The sequence below is a fragment of the Nematolebias whitei genome, chromosome 3 (assembly GCF_014905685.2).
Source record: "Nematolebias whitei isolate Nwh7 chromosome 3, NemWhi1, whole genome shotgun sequence".
NCBI lineage: Eukaryota > Metazoa > Chordata > Actinopteri > Cyprinodontiformes > Rivulidae > Nematolebias > Nematolebias whitei.
The window spans coordinates 28,026,653-28,042,053 of NC_056500.1; the positions used below are offsets into that span (position 1 = coordinate 28,026,653).

A 15,401-nucleotide genomic window follows, 5' to 3' on the forward strand; every position below is an offset into this window, starting at 1 on the left:
TGCTAACAGTACCATGCTGCTAACAGTGCCATGCTGCTAACAGTACCATGCTGCTAACAGTGCCCTGCTTCTCACAGTGCCATGCTGCTCACAGTACCATGCTGCTAATGGGATCGTATTGCTAATGCCCCTTTTCTGTTAGTACCTTTATTACTGGTACAGCACAGTTCTACTCGGCTCGGTACGGTACACGTTGTGTTTCCATTATGCTTTCAGTACTGGTTCCAGTGGGCGGGGTTCAAACTGACGTCACGCGCCTCACCAGCTGGTGGCGGTGAGACACTGAAACAGGTTTTAGTACAGGTTGAGAATTTATTTTTAATGTTTCTGGTAAATTACAAAGAATACAGATTATTAAAATGATCAAATTAAACTATGTGTACATATATATATATATATATATCCTGCTAATAAACTTTTAATGAACTTTAGTTCACCATTAAATTCTGATGAACCAGATTCTATAAAATCATCTATATTTAAAATTGAATATGTTTTCTTCATCATTTGATGTATTTGCTCTCGTGTCTACTTTTATTGTTCAGTTTAGACGAGTGGTTTTTGTTTTTGATCACCCGCTAGGAACCACAGAGGAAAAGGTTCTGAAAAAAGAGATGGGTTCTACAAACCATTACTAGTGGAAAAGCCTTGGAACCGTGCTGAGTCGAGTCAAACCGTGCTGCACCGTTACTAATGGAAAAGCAGCATTAGAGAACCTCAATGCTAACAGAACCACTCTGCTAATAGGACCGTGCTGCTGTAGCTGTATTTCACTTTTCACTTTTGGCATCTTGGTTTTGTATTTTTGTTGCATGCTTTGGTATTTCTCGTTGTTTTGTTTTTTTGGCAAGTCAAGATAGTTCTTCTCATCCTGATCATTTCATTGCATTGATGACCTTGTGTTTATCTGCATATAACAAATAAACCAAACCAAAACCAAAACAACACCGACTTTAAATAGTTTATGGTAAAATGTAAAACAAAGATCTAGCACAATCCGTTCATTCGATCAGTTTCGGCTATTATCACAAATAAACCGTAGCTCATTATCTGTAAAACCGACTGAGTTGTAGCCATTTTTGTTGTATTTTTAAATCAGTTGTCTGTGTCAGCCGTCCTCAGTCAAGCTGACTCAACGGTTAATCAGTTGTAGATGTACACTTTAAAGTAAGTTCTGTTAAAATTTGTCCCGCGATTCAAAAAATATTTGGTGACAAGACACACACGCACAACCACACAGAGACATTACTGTTTGCCATTATCATAAGGTGGCAGACAATAAAAACCAGCATTCAATTTTTGTCTAAGTGTACTCACAGGCTGAGTCTCTTCACCATGCTTTTTCGGGTTTTGGGTAAAGTTGGGCTGCTGTCGCCAAGACCTTCAATCTCGCAGGACAAGGCGTAGCTGTAAGACATTGTAAAATACATCATAAAAATAACACCACATTGTTCTTGGCAACTGAATTCTCAGTAGAAGAAGCATAGAGAAAAGTAAAGAGAGCGAAAACAAAAGGAGCTCACACAATAAAAACACAATGGATCAGTGGGGAGTAAAGCCATGGCAGGGGGAGGCAATGAACATTGATCCAACAAAGCATGACTCATGCACTAATTTGCTTCTTATCTAACATTTAGCGATGCTGTTAAAAAAGACGATACTGTGATATTAAATAACGGAAGCGGTACCTCTCCTCCTCACTGAGCTGAGCCTGGCTCTTGAACCAGTGGAGGAAAGCTGGGTCGGGAGTCAAGCAGTAGCTGTTACAGGCCGACTGGAGCAGCTTAATCTGAGCTATGACCTCAAACTCCTGCAGAGACCGAAAGAAGGTGGCATCAAACATGTGGCTGAGTGACGCACGTGAGGTAATATGGTATGATCACGGAGGAAACACTCACCCTTCGTCTCTTCTCAAAGTTGATCAGTCCACCCTGCAGTAGACACAAAGAGCATGCTATCAGAGCCGGGACATCGCATACCGGGGGGACGATTAGACAAACAGAATTAGGTGGACCACTCCATCAACAGAATTTATTGTGCACTGGTGAAAACGTACGACACAAAGTAAACAACCAGCAGGTGATTTTTTATTTTACCTCTACTAAGTCTGGCAGGGCTGTGTCCAACATGGTCAGATCAGTTAGAAAAGTCCCCAAGTATGGTATTGTCCCCTGCATTGCTCCCTGTGGAGAAACAGTTCTGTTATTATTGTAACACGCCACAGTCAGGGTCTCAGCACCGAATGATGTGTAGGACCACATCAGAACATAAGCATGAACAAAAACCCTTTAAAAGTTAAACACTTTTCAAAAGGACAGTGAGAATAATACTTTATGGGTCCTAAGCTACCCTGATCCGGTATTTTATAATCAATGAACTAAAACAAACAGAAAGCTGGGTATTTGTGTTTAGATTTTTAACTTTTAAGTGGTTCTGAGGAAGGGGAAAAAAAAAAAAAAAAAGAGTTAAAATGCATGTTGTTGAAAAGTGGCAACATGACTTCTTTGATAAACTATAGATATAATTTCTGGTTTATTCAGAAAATTGTTTTTTCATCTCACTACCACATTCAGCCCACTGAACAGGCACTAAAAACACTGACCCTGCATGTACGGCATTTCATCAAAGATCAAAGAAGTCCCAAACATGAACCAATTATTTCACTTTTATTAACTACTTGTTTATTAATGCTAAAATGCTAAGCTATAGACATGCTAATTTGAATTTACTAACTTAGCCTAGCAGCTAAGAAAACACAAAAATGGCTACAATATGTAAATTTCACAAACATTGAGCTATACTTTGGTGTGGTAGTAGCTGAGAGTCATCCTGAACACATTCTCAGAGCCCAAAAAGATTATGCAAGATCTCACAATATCACTTTAGATTACAGTAGTCCCTCACCTACTGCAAGGGTTACGTTCCAGACACCCATGTGATGGGTGAAAATGTGCGAAGTAGGGACATTATAATTATTTAGTATTTACCGGTATATGTATTTTAAGGGTTTATAAACTCTTCCCACATTCTTGCAATGTTCTTAACAATGTTCTAAACTCTCTAAGCGCTATAAGAGCACAGTGAAAGAGACAGACTGATGCTACCGTTACTGAGCAAATCAGTGCCCAAGGGTGGACCGGCCATTGGGAGCACTGGGACATTTCCTGGTGGCCTGGCCTGCTCAGTGATCACTGAGGGGGAATAAAGGCGCAGTTCGGGTTGCACTAGATTATTTTAAATAAACAATCCATGCCGCTCACTCTGGTATCTGCTTCACTGAAGCTCCCACAGCAGCAATGTGAAAAGACAGATCCCACCCCCTCCTTTCTCTTTCTGAGGCTGTCTGTCACAGCAGAGCAGAGACACATAACAGGTTGCGCGCCCGCCTGTTGTGCGTCTCTACTCTGTTGTGACAGACAGCCTCAGAAAGAGAAAGGAGGGGCCCCTCTGCAATCATTGAAATTTTGGAAATGTCCCGGTGCTTCCGATGGCCAGTCTGCTCCTCAGCACAATGCTTTGGCTGGTCACCTTCCATCAATCAGCCAATTGTGTGTCGTGTATAATCTTACATTGAAAACCCGTGAAAGAGTGAAACTTGAACTGCGAAGTATCGAGGGACTACTGTACACAAACCTGTTTTCAAGATTTTACTAAAAGTACTATAGCTCAATCATTTTTAACAAAGAAAGATGATCTTTGTTTGTCTGGCATTAAACAGAATGCTAAGCCTTTAATTTATTGATGAGTAGATACAGAACTGGACTGGATGGAACGAGCTTGAGGACCAAATATGTTCCATGAGTCACAAGTAGGGCTGAGTACCGAACTTGGGTTCTTTTATGGTACCGACCGAACTGCTTCGGTCAGTGTATGGATTAAAATATGCCTCTTCTTTCAGTGTCAAGTTTCAGCGATTGGCTGCAATGTTACACGTGGTGTCAACTACATGTAAAGTTACAGCCAATGCCAGTGCTGCAACACAGGAAAAACACAGACAAGCTTACGCCCACAGACGAGGTTCACGTGGTTTCTAAGGCAAGCCTTAATATGCGGCGCCTGACCATGCACAGAATTTAAGAGCGTAAAGTTGCTCCGTGTTTGACTGCAAGAAGAGCTGACCGCAAACTCCTCCTCTCAGCATTTAAGTCAGCCTGTGGGTGTTAGAGCCTGAACAGCCTGATTCACAATCTCCACGACTGGACTCTGCTTCGCTCCGAGGACGGAGCTGTGTCTGTGATTTCAGCTGGTAAGTTTATGTTTGTTAACATTACTGCAGCTTAATATGTGCATCGCGGTGGGTTAAACTAGGGTCCATGAAATGCTAACTTTAAGATATTAGTGTTTATGCTATGTAGCTAGCTAAATCAGAAGCTAACTAAAAAGTGACAGTAACAGATAAATCTTAGCTTGTAAAAATGTGCTCATCCATCAGGTCAGCTGGTTAAACAGTTCACTAATGCTCATTGTTTATGTTCTCACAGGAGCCTCTGACTCTGATGTGAGGAGGACAGACAAAAGAAAAGTGAAGTGGGGGCCACAGAACAGTCACAAACTTTGTTGTTTTCTACCTTTTTCTACAGTGGGGGCTGCATGGTGGAGGTAAGTAAGCTGTAAAGGATATTGCTAACCAGTTAAGACTTTATCTCTCAGCCTAGATAATGTTTTTTGAGCAATAATAACACAACCATGTTATTGTTGATGTTTTGTGTTCCAATGTCATTAGGGAGATGATCAGAGCCCTAAACCCCAGAGAGCCACAGAGAAGATTCAGGAAGAGACACAGAAGTACAGAAGTCTGCATCAATTCTAACCTCAGTGAATCCAAGGTGGTGGAATGTGAGGGGCACTATGCCAGTGCTGTCAAACTTGGCAACCAATCTGTGTGTGCAACAAGCATCATCCACACCCTCAGAGTGAACATTTTCTACAGCTGGAGACACCATCAGCCAGGAGTGGGCTTGTTTGTGTCCAGAGAAAGCAGACGTTGATTTTTCTGAAGAAAAACTACTAAGTGAAAAAGTCCTCAATGTGTAGCAGTGTGCATTAAGCCCCCAGTATACTCCCGCGTACGTAAGCCCACGCGGAGGTACGCGCGTATGTACGCGGAGGGTTGAGACTTCATACTCCAGCGTACACCCTGAGCAGCTGCAGAGCAGCTTCGCAGACAAGGGGCGTTTACCTTGGGGACAAATTGAGTTCGCCGATTGGTCATTTGCTGACACGCCTACTGGATTGATTGACAGGTCAAAAAAAAAAAAACGAGAGCTGGCAGCATGAGCCGCAGAGGTGTTCTGTGTTTATATGTTGTTAATAAAAAGTTCTAAAAAATTATTTAAAAAAAAAGGGAGCGCTGGCCCTGCAGCCCACACATCAGATCAGCCCAACAGGAAATCTCCAGACCCTCCCGCAGCCACGCTGGACCTGATTTTAATTCACTCATGACAAATTCCTTCATTTCTCACAATTTCAGTCATGGCATCAAAGGAGGAGGAAGAGATCTCTTGCCTCTTGGCAAAAAAAATAAAGACAAGGCCAGATCAGGGATGAAGAAGGGGAATTTAATACATTGGTGTTGCATACAAAAAAGTCCATCGCCGGGCAGTTTATTGTGCGACACCGCGTACGCGGTTGTAAAAATTGAGCTTTGCGCGGACATTCCCTGCGGAGGTACGTGCATACCTCCGCGTACGGTCGTATGCGGGAGTAGACTGGGGGCTTTAGACCTGACGTGTCACTGGTTTGCAACTGTTCTTTTGACCTGGAAATTATTTGTTTATTTTTATGTAAGAAAACTGCTTGGAATGAAAAAATACCAAAGTTAAAAAATAAAACTCAAGATTTGTACTGTAATGTGTAACGTAATTTTCTTATTTTTAGAATTAATATCAATTATAAAATTGGTGCTGAAAAAAAATACCATTCAGGAACCGACAACAAAATGAAGGTACCGACACCGGTATCAATTTTTTTAGAAAGGTACCCAGCCCTAGCCACAAGTTGCTAATCAGTGCTCTAAAGTCTCATAGCAAACACAGGAAGTGACTGTTGCACCTTTTACGTAATACGCATTAAGTCAACAACAAAAGCTCTCATCTACAGCTCTCTTTGACGCAGCCAGACGTGCTAAAACTTTATATTGCTGCTTTAGCTTTTAATTTACTCTGTGGGCTCCACAGATGGTGAGGCAGGCTTGTAAATTACAGCTCGGGCTTAATGTGAGCACAGCACACTGTGCGCTGAACAAACAAAGCTAAGCATGTGGCTTTATTATCCTGGAGAGGCAGGAGTACTCCTAACAGGGCTCTACTTAGGAGGAATGTGTTGCAAACATTTAATGTCACCTCAGTTTGAATAAATCCATTTGTTTGTAAAAATCCTGGTTATGATTGGCTCACCATTTCCTTCTGCAGCTGTAGCCTCTTGTGCGTGCGCTTCTGGTGCTCCTTGGCACAACTCTCCAGGCTGGCGAACTTTGAAGTGCCTTCCTGGAAGGCAAACAAAACCAGCTTTTGTCCTCAAGAGCCAAATTGGTGAATGAAGAAATGCTCTCAGGACTACACATTTTTAATCTGAGGGAACAATAAATCTAACGTGCCCACATGAGGAGTGTTAGAACTCACCCTCATGAGCAGTTCCCTGCTGGTCAGGTAGTTGTTGTGGTCTGAAAAAATGTCTGAGAGCTCCTCAAACGTCTGCATGCTGTCTCTAAATCAAACACAGGTTTGTTTTAGATAATAGGAATGCAGAGCTACACATTCGACCAAAAGTTTGATTCTTTAATCAAAACCCACTGAAATTATCTACATATTTGAGAGACAGGAGGCTTACTTGTGCACGCAGGCCCATACTCTCTTCAGTCTGTACAGAGGATTGGACTGCAGCGCAGACACAATGGCTCGCAGAGACGAGAAGTTTTTGCGTATTCGACACTCCTGTTAATACAAATGAGCACAACATCAGTCACAACTCGACTTGGTGCAACAGATTTAATCTACCAGAGATTCTGTGTTCGTTCCTGACCTGGGCGATGTCGATCCAGCGCTGGATGACCCGCGCCCGGACGTGCGGTCTGAGCTGTCTGTGCTTCAGCACCGTGCGGACCACGCAGGCGGCGATGGCGTTGAACTGAGTGATGGTGGCGCGGATGGTGGGAGCGGTGTGCTTGCTGTCTTTCTTGTCCCTCTGAGACCAGATGGAGCCCAGACAGTGGTGAGGTACGACTTTTTTAAACAGCAGCTGGGGGGAAAAGAGCAAAACTAGCATTAAAACGCTGACATAAACATGAAAAGGATGCATCTTTGTTTCTCTCCTCATTTTTCTCCACTTACTGCGTCCATGTAGGTGAGCTGCTCGGCCACCAGGTCGGCATCAAATGACAGGAAGTCATCCTGGACCTCAATCTCCACCTCTTCTTCCTCCCCGAGACAGAACGAACTATTGCCATGAAAACCAACTGAAAGCAGAGCAATTGAAATTAATCAGGAAATACCAACTTTTAAGTAACAAAATCTAAATACAGTAGTCTCTCGATACTTCGTGGTTCGACTTTCGTGGATTCGCTCTTTTGCGGTTTCAACGTAAGGTTGTACACGACACATGACTGGCTAACTGATGGAAGGTGACCAACCAGAGCATTGCGCTGAGGGGCGGAATGGCCATCAGGAGCAACGGGACATTTCCCGGTGGCCTGGCCCGCTCTCTGAGCGGTAACGATGGGGAAAGACAGACCCTACCCCTCCTCCTTTCTCTTTCTGAGGCTGTCTGTCACAGCAGAGCAGACACACACAACAGGCGTGCACGCAACCTGTCACAGACAGCCTCAGAAAGAGAAAGGGGTGTGTGTGGGGGGGGGGTGGGGGGGGGGGGTCTGTCTTTCCCCATCGCTGCTGTGGGAGCTTCAGTGAGGTGGACACCTGTGTGAGCAGCATGGATTGTTTATTTGAAATTGAGTATTATTGAGCATGCATCAGAATATTTATTTAAAATAGTCAAGCGTGACCCGAACTGAACCTTTGGTCCAGCCCCTGGTGATCACTGAGCGGGCCAGGTCACCAGGAAATGTTGCCGTGCTCCCGATGGCCAGTCCACCCACGGGGCTCAGTATAAGTAGCATCAGTCTGTCTGCTCTCTTTTGCTGTGCTTTTTTGGAGCATTTAGAACATTGTTTAGAACATTGCAAGAGTGTGAGAAGGGTTTAAAAAGCCTTAAAATATATAATAAAATAAAAATTACGTCCCTATTTCACAGATTTTCACCTATTGAAGGGGGGTGGGGGGGTCTGGAATGTAACCCTTGCAATAAGTGAGGGACTACTGTATGCATAGCACATAACAAACATTACCGTGAGTCTCATCCATGCCGGCCTGCCCCTGCAGCTGCTCCAGCAGACTCTCTGCCCGTCTAAGAACCTCTGAACCAGGCAGGGCTTTGCGCAAGTAGTCCATCAGCCTGTGGAGACAGGGGTAGTCTGAAGGCTCCTGGAAGTCCTCAGGGCACTGGTCCAGCCAGGCACGCAGGATTGACGCCAAGGCACTGAAGGGGACAGCAGGAAAACTTTGAATAGGGTCAGCAACTAAAGATGGAGTCAGTCAGTGACACTGCTGAAAGTAAAGGTCTTTAAAAGCTGTCTCTCACTTTCTGATGGCTTCACCACTTTCAGAACCCTCCTGTTCGTTTTCCCCCACACTTCCGTACCTGACACAGAAATTCAACAGAGACTGCATTTAAAGTCACGACAGCTCACACACATTTTGTTCTGTCACTGTATCTATATGTGGAATAGGTGTAAAAAAGACCTTGTTCCATCCTACCTGTCCAGCAGAAGCTGAAGTACAGTCTGTGTGCTGGCGAAGGCTCTGTAGGTGGAGAGGAAGATGGAGGTGTAGGTGAGATCGTTGTCTCCAAATGCTGTCAACAACGTCTCCACCAGGCGCTCCAGTGTTCCAGCACGAATACTTCGGATTTTGCAGGTTTCCAGCTGGCTCACCGTGTGGCCAGGAGGTAGGCGGTCGCCCTCCGCCTACACACACAAACACACAAACATGTACGATACATGAAAACATGAAATGTTTTTTATATATTTTGTTTGAATAAAATTTATTTATTTATTTTTAAGCGATGCTCAAATCTTTTAACAGGGGTTCTGTGGAACGGGAATGAACAACTAACATCTTACCTGTCGTAAACAGCTCCTTTAATTTGCCTCATTGGAGAAACAGAGTTTAAATCAGACTAGACTGAAGAACTAATGCTTCGTTCAAACAGGGCCAAGAACAAAATGGATTTCCGCTGAACTAAAAGGGTAAACGGACTGTACTTATATAGCATCTTTCTATGTTATCAAGACACTCAAAGCACTTTACACTAAAATCTGTGTGCTCATTTACCCATCCATACAGCACTAGATCTCTATAAAGATAATCTGAATCTGAAGAGCTTAATCAGTGCTTTAGATCACATTCATACGCCGATGAGACACACATTGGAGGCAATGAGGGTTTCATTGTCTTGCCCAGGGACACTTCAGCATGTGACTGCTGCTGGAATCGAACCCTCAACTCTCCCATTGGAGGACGACTGCTCTAAATGCTCAGTCACAGCTGCCCCTAAAACAACTTTTTATTATATATAAAAGTTCATGCAATGGTCTTAATTAGACTCAAGAAGTTATCTAGTACCGGTAAGATATTTATTATTCATAACCTTTTCACGGAACCCCTCTTCGGATGATTTGAACTATCCCTTTAATTTTTAAAATGGCTTGTAGGTAGTTGTAAATTTGCCTTATTTGAGGAGCAGCTGATCTACGGTAGTTTCCATTTATGCTTGTTGCATATAAAAAAAAAACATTTTGGATGATTAATAGATTCCATTCTTTGAAAAATAAACTCTGACATAAAAAAATACAAACTAAAATTGCGTCAGCATGTGAATGTTTTCCTTCTCGTTTGTCCCTGTGTGATCCCGTGATGAACTTTGCGACCTGTCCAGGGTGTCCTCCCACCACTTACACAGTGACTTCTGGAGATGGGCACCAGCTCCCTGCAACCCGGAATGGAAAAAGCGGGTAAAATAATTGACGGCTGGCTAACCCCAGTGACAACATGTAAAGTTAATCTGGATTTCTCCAGATGTGTCTGACTGTTGTGTCTGCACGGAACCCGAGAAAGAACCTTAGAAAACAGCGGCACAGGCGTGCAAAGAGAACTTGAAGTAAGCACGCTGCAACAGGAAACTCTACAATCTGCTTTTAATCACAGCACCACCACCACCCCCCCACTACCCCCAGACACAGAGGAGGACAGCTGCAGAGCTGACTTCTCCCACCACTCCCCTCCCCTCTGATAAGGGCTTACACAAGTATGAGGCCTAAATGTGTAAAGATGTGACAATAAAGAACCAAACTCTTTAGTGACTAAACACAACAGCTCAGCCTGTGCCCACTTTCATTCACTGACAATCAGCTGTTTTTACTTTTCTCCAGTTTATTGTGCCCATGCAGTAGCTGGCCTTGTGCAAAACACTTTATTTTGATTAGCTCTAATACACTTGGCAGCTGATGCCACTGTCAATACATCAGTGCACCCTCATAGTCCCTCAGAGCTGTAATCAGTTTGCTCTTTCGGTGCCCTTTGCCCCCCCACCCTATAAAGAGACTCAAATACAAGATCCTGATTTGTCCCTAAAAAAAAAAAAAAAAAAAATCTTTTGCTTCTACTGAGAAAAAACACACAAAGCTAATGCTTCTAATTGGAGCCTCTGTGCTGTGCAATAATACGCAGCACAACATCTTATTATGTGGTTAGAAACAGAGGAAACAGTGCGGCTGTGTGTTCACTGGAAAAGCCCTTAATGCTCCGTTTTTGTCATAGCAGCCTTTTGTAAAAAAAAGTTACAAAACACATCAAAAAAGTCAGGAAATCACATTCATTCCTGAGAAAACTATTAGTTTTATTTTAATCGGGCTGCTACACGTGTTGTCTAAACTGAGTCGGGTGTTAAAACAATAACCGCTGAATGGAAGGCTGCACAAAGGCAGAGACGCCACAACGAGGCTGAGGCGCATCATCCACCGCCTTACACGCCAGGGTTTGATCTGTTGGCGTTCGGTGTTTGTCATGTGATGTAGATGGCTTCCAGCTCTTTTAACACCAAACTTTAGCTCAATAAATGAAAAACCGACTCAGTTAAAGCCATTTGTGTGTTTTGAAAGATCAGCTGGCTGCGGTGGCCATCTTGAAACAAGCTGCCTCCAAAAGTTAATTAGTTGCAGATGTACAAACATTGATCACTTTCTGAGAGTTTCATATACATCTGTCAAGTGGTTCCCTTAGATATTTTGCTAACAGACAAGACACAAGATTAACTCCCAACAGTTAATGGTAAAGTTCTAAACAAAGATCCCACACAATCTATTAGATCGTAGACCAGGACTATTCACCTAATCAGCTCAGGGGGCCATGGTTACTGGAAGCCAAGAGCTCAGGGGTTGGACATCCAGCAGTTATCATTAAATAAGTTTGTTTTATGGTTTAAAATCTAGTTTTATTTAAAATGAACCCACTGGTGGGCTGAACTGAGCTCACCTGTGGGCCTGATTTGGCCCCCGGGCTGCCAGTTGAATAGGCCTGTCGTAGCGTATGATTTGGAGATGACTCTCAGCTACTACCACTCTCAATCTCAATCATGCCTATATATCTGTAAAATTGACTGAGTCACAACAATTGCTGTGTTTGTAAGGTTGACGGTCTGCAGCGGCCATCTTGAAATGAGTCGACTCTAAAAATGTATCAGTTGTAGAGGTATGACCGAGGATAACTGTCTGAGTGTTTCACTGAAATCTGGCCAGTGGTTCATGAGATATTTTGCTAACAGACGGACAAGCAAAATATACAGAGGCAATTCTGTGATCGACTGTCTTTCATAGTAGCGAGTTTTGCATTTTTTACAGCAGTTTTACAGGGGACAGTAAAATACCAGGTCTGCATGCTGAAAGTTTGCTGCTGCACATCTGTCTCGGCACACTCACCCCCAGCCACCTCGCACCCTTGTTGGCCGCCTGCTGAATCTGAACCCTCTTCAGTGTCACGTTGTAGATGGCTCCTTCCTCGACTTCCTCCCCCCAGTCCTGCACCGAGCTCTGAGAGGCGAGAAAAAAAACAAACATCCACCATTACTTCTGCAGGAAAAGAGTCTTGTGTTGGGGCTAAAATACAAAATCACTTCCAGCTGAATTTGTGCAGAGCAAACTTCCACCAGTGCCATTTTAACACATCCATGAGATTGGAGAACAACAACAAAACAAACAAAAAAACAAGAGGTGGAACACAAAAACGAAACAAAGTCAAGAGAGAAGTGCCATAAAACATCAAGAGTGACCAAATCCCCACCCCCCACCAGGACTCCCTCCCTCTTCTTTCACTGCCTGCTCTGGAGCTGATGTCAGATTTGGACTACTTTCCAGACAGACAGCAGATAAGAGGCAGAACAGATAAATCCCTCCAACAAACACCGACGTCGTCACTTTGCCTTTCTGTGTCAAAGCTGAGCCAAAAGAGCTCGATTTCCAATCTGCTCCACAACAAGAGAGCTGAGTGGATTTGTTCTCATCTCGCAGCCGAGCTTGTTCCTGTCTGGTTGTAAATCACTCCCAAACTGCAGAGTGCATAAACAAACAGAGAGAACGAGACTGGAGTTCTGCTGAGACATCAGGATATGGAGACAGGACCAGAGGAGGGCGGCGAAAAGGAAAACTGGACAAATATATAAACACTGGACACAAAGAAGTTTGACCAAGATCATTTTCACTCCTACTCTCATTTACACAACTCAACGGCAAAGTCCACTTCTAGTCCTCACACAGAAGGACCGCCAGAGGAGGTCAAGGGTCAAAGTCGCCAGGCCGGTGGCGCTCAGCCATGACTGGGCCGAGTCTGGACTTGAAAAGAAACGTAAGATGCAGAAAACGCTCACAGAAAGACAAAAGAAGGGCAGCAGCTTTTCCAAGCAACATGTGTTTCTTCACATGTACAGCTGCAGGTCTTTGCATCATGTCATGCCACGGCTGGGCCTGCAAGTTTTTTTTTTTTTTTTTTTTAAAGTTTTTAGCAACATCTGTCTGCTGCTGGCTGTCCAGCCAACTGGCACCGAGACAGATAAATACATCAGTGCATGAGTCACCCAGTCCACACACTCCCAAAACAATGGCAGGAGGTCTCCGAGCCCGTGTGGACCCAAAGTCTGCACACTCAACACTCCACAGTAAGTCAGGAGGCTTGTTTTCTGATAAAGTTGTGAGTTTACTGTACATGCAAAGTGAAACCAAAGAAATTACTGCATCTGAGAAGTCCTATAGAAAAAGTGAGGATGAGGCCAAATGATCACACACGAGATGAGCTGCTCACTATAACTAGTAGATTTACACACACACACGCGCGCACACACACACACACACACACACACACACACACACACACACACACACACACACACAAAGAAAACAACAACAGAAGAGTTAAATCTGAGGCGTTGATCTGTTGTTTTTTCAGGGGGACAGCTGGGGCCCGTGGAGAGAAATGGCCCCGGGAGCTTCTACAATAACCCCCCACCCTCCATCTCTCCCTCTCTGTCCCACCACAAAGTTTTCATAAACAGACACGGCTGAAGAGGCGACAGAAGTCACGGCTTTAGGATTACAGTAGATTTTACGCAGCGCCTTTACGCAGCAGATGTGGGTTAAACAAATGAAGGACCCCCACACTCCCAAAACCACCCGAACTCAGCCTCCTTCTCCTTTCTCCCCGTTATCCGCTGCTCCCCCACATCCCACCCCCGCGCCCCCTCACACGCACACAATCGGGTCTCCCACGCACTCCCCGTCCCCAGACCAAACCGACAGCGCGCATGGATGGAAAGGAGTTCATCGAGTTTCGTTCAGTTTTACCATCTTAGTTTTCCAGGCGAACTTCATGGTCAGCGTTTCTTTCATGATCCGGGGACAGCATCAGAGCTTCAGAACAATCCGCCACAGAAGAAAAAAAATAGTTCCCTTTTTTAAAAGTAAATTATAGAAAAGATAAAACCCCGAACGTCCTTTTAAAAAGGCTTCTTCACTCTTGAATCCGATATTTCTGCAAGAAGTCCAGATCCTGCTGCTGCGCCTGCAGCAGCCTCTCTTTTCTTCCACTGAATGACTGCGCTCCTCCTCTCACGCACCACAGTCCTGTTTCAACTCCTCCTCCTGAGCGCGCTCACACGTAAAGTTTGGATTTTTCTTTGCGCAACACATTCACAAGAAACATATATTTCTTCCACAGAAAACAACAAGCCTATTAAACCTCTCTCTCTTTGGTGTCCAGTCTTTAGTTGTAATTAAAGTTATTTCAGCAAAATGGATTGTTTTACACTTTCATTGCTGAGTTGATTTAAAAACCTGATCCCGCATCATCTGAGCCTGCAACACGAACAGCTCAGGGTTTAGGAAATAATGCAAGAAATAAAAGATAGAGCCTCTAAATGATTTTCAAATAAGTCAACATGAGCTGAATGGAAATCACAGTATATGTTTAAGCTTGAATTAGCTCCACGTGTATTGATAGTTTAGTTCCATTTAAAACAGCTATTTTAATCCAGGGGTCTTTCCCAAGGTTTGCTCACAGGCCAGAGTGTTCTAATCAAAGATGGCAGATCTGAACATTTATAAGCCACCATTCTGGTAACTATATTTATGTAGCTTAGTCTTGTGTGTTTAAGCGTTTCATGAGCTAAAGGGCTTCAGCAGGGTTGGTTTCAGTTGTTTTATGTGTCTGAGTCCAGTTAGAGTCAGGCTCCAAGCAGTTATTATGATGGATTGCATTTGATTTATTAATAATATAATAGAATGAGCTCACAGGCCCAATATGGTCCACAGGCCACCAGGTGATGATTTCACCAAAACACAACCTCATACTAGAGGCTATAAGTTCAATCATCCAGGTAAATACAGTAACAACAAAAAAGGTTAAATCATGTCATCTGGACCAGTTTCTTTAGGAAACGTTTCATCCTCCATCCAGAGGACTTCGTCAGTCTACGGCCTGCCAACCAGATCTGTCCCATAGGTAGCCTTCACTGCTGTGTTTCAAGCCAACCTCCTGTTGGAATCTCAAAAGTAGACTTTTAACACGTGCAAAACACACCCATCACAACCCCGTACTGTTTTCTTTTTTTTTCCAAGTGTTCATGATGCATCAACAAGGGAGCTAGGTCAGCTAAAACTGATACTGCAAACAGATTTAACATGGCCACATTTTGTTTTGGTTGCAAAAGATTTTGGAAACTAACAGCTGAATGTATTCAGAACATCATAATATATAACATATAAAACAACATGTACGTATACACATTATATATATATATATATA

At 43.6% G+C, this 15,401-nt stretch overlaps 1 protein-coding gene across 1 annotated transcript in view; it reads right to left on the reverse strand.

Annotated features, from left to right (window-relative positions):
- rgl1 (ral guanine nucleotide dissociation stimulator-like 1) overlaps positions 1 to 13,987 on the reverse strand; it is an 18,729-nt gene extending 4,742 nt beyond the window's left edge. The window contains exons 1-14 of the mRNA XM_037674764.1: positions 13,943 to 13,987; positions 12,029 to 12,139; positions 8,811 to 9,019; positions 8,635 to 8,694; positions 8,342 to 8,532; positions 7,329 to 7,453; positions 7,021 to 7,236; positions 6,829 to 6,932; positions 6,621 to 6,705; positions 6,396 to 6,485; positions 2,097 to 2,183; positions 1,899 to 1,931; positions 1,689 to 1,810; positions 1,318 to 1,407 (exon numbers count right to left, since the gene is read on the reverse strand). Of these exons, the coding sequence (XP_037530692.1) occupies positions 1,318 to 1,407; positions 1,689 to 1,810; positions 1,899 to 1,931; positions 2,097 to 2,183; positions 6,396 to 6,485; positions 6,621 to 6,705; positions 6,829 to 6,932; positions 7,021 to 7,236; positions 7,329 to 7,453; positions 8,342 to 8,532; positions 8,635 to 8,694; positions 8,811 to 9,019; positions 12,029 to 12,139; positions 13,943 to 13,987 (1,568 nt within the window). The remainder of the gene's footprint in view (positions 1 to 1,317; positions 1,408 to 1,688; positions 1,811 to 1,898; positions 1,932 to 2,096; positions 2,184 to 6,395; positions 6,486 to 6,620; positions 6,706 to 6,828; positions 6,933 to 7,020; positions 7,237 to 7,328; positions 7,454 to 8,341; positions 8,533 to 8,634; positions 8,695 to 8,810; positions 9,020 to 12,028; positions 12,140 to 13,942) is intronic.
- Positions 13,988 to 15,401: the final 1,414 nt, after the last annotated feature.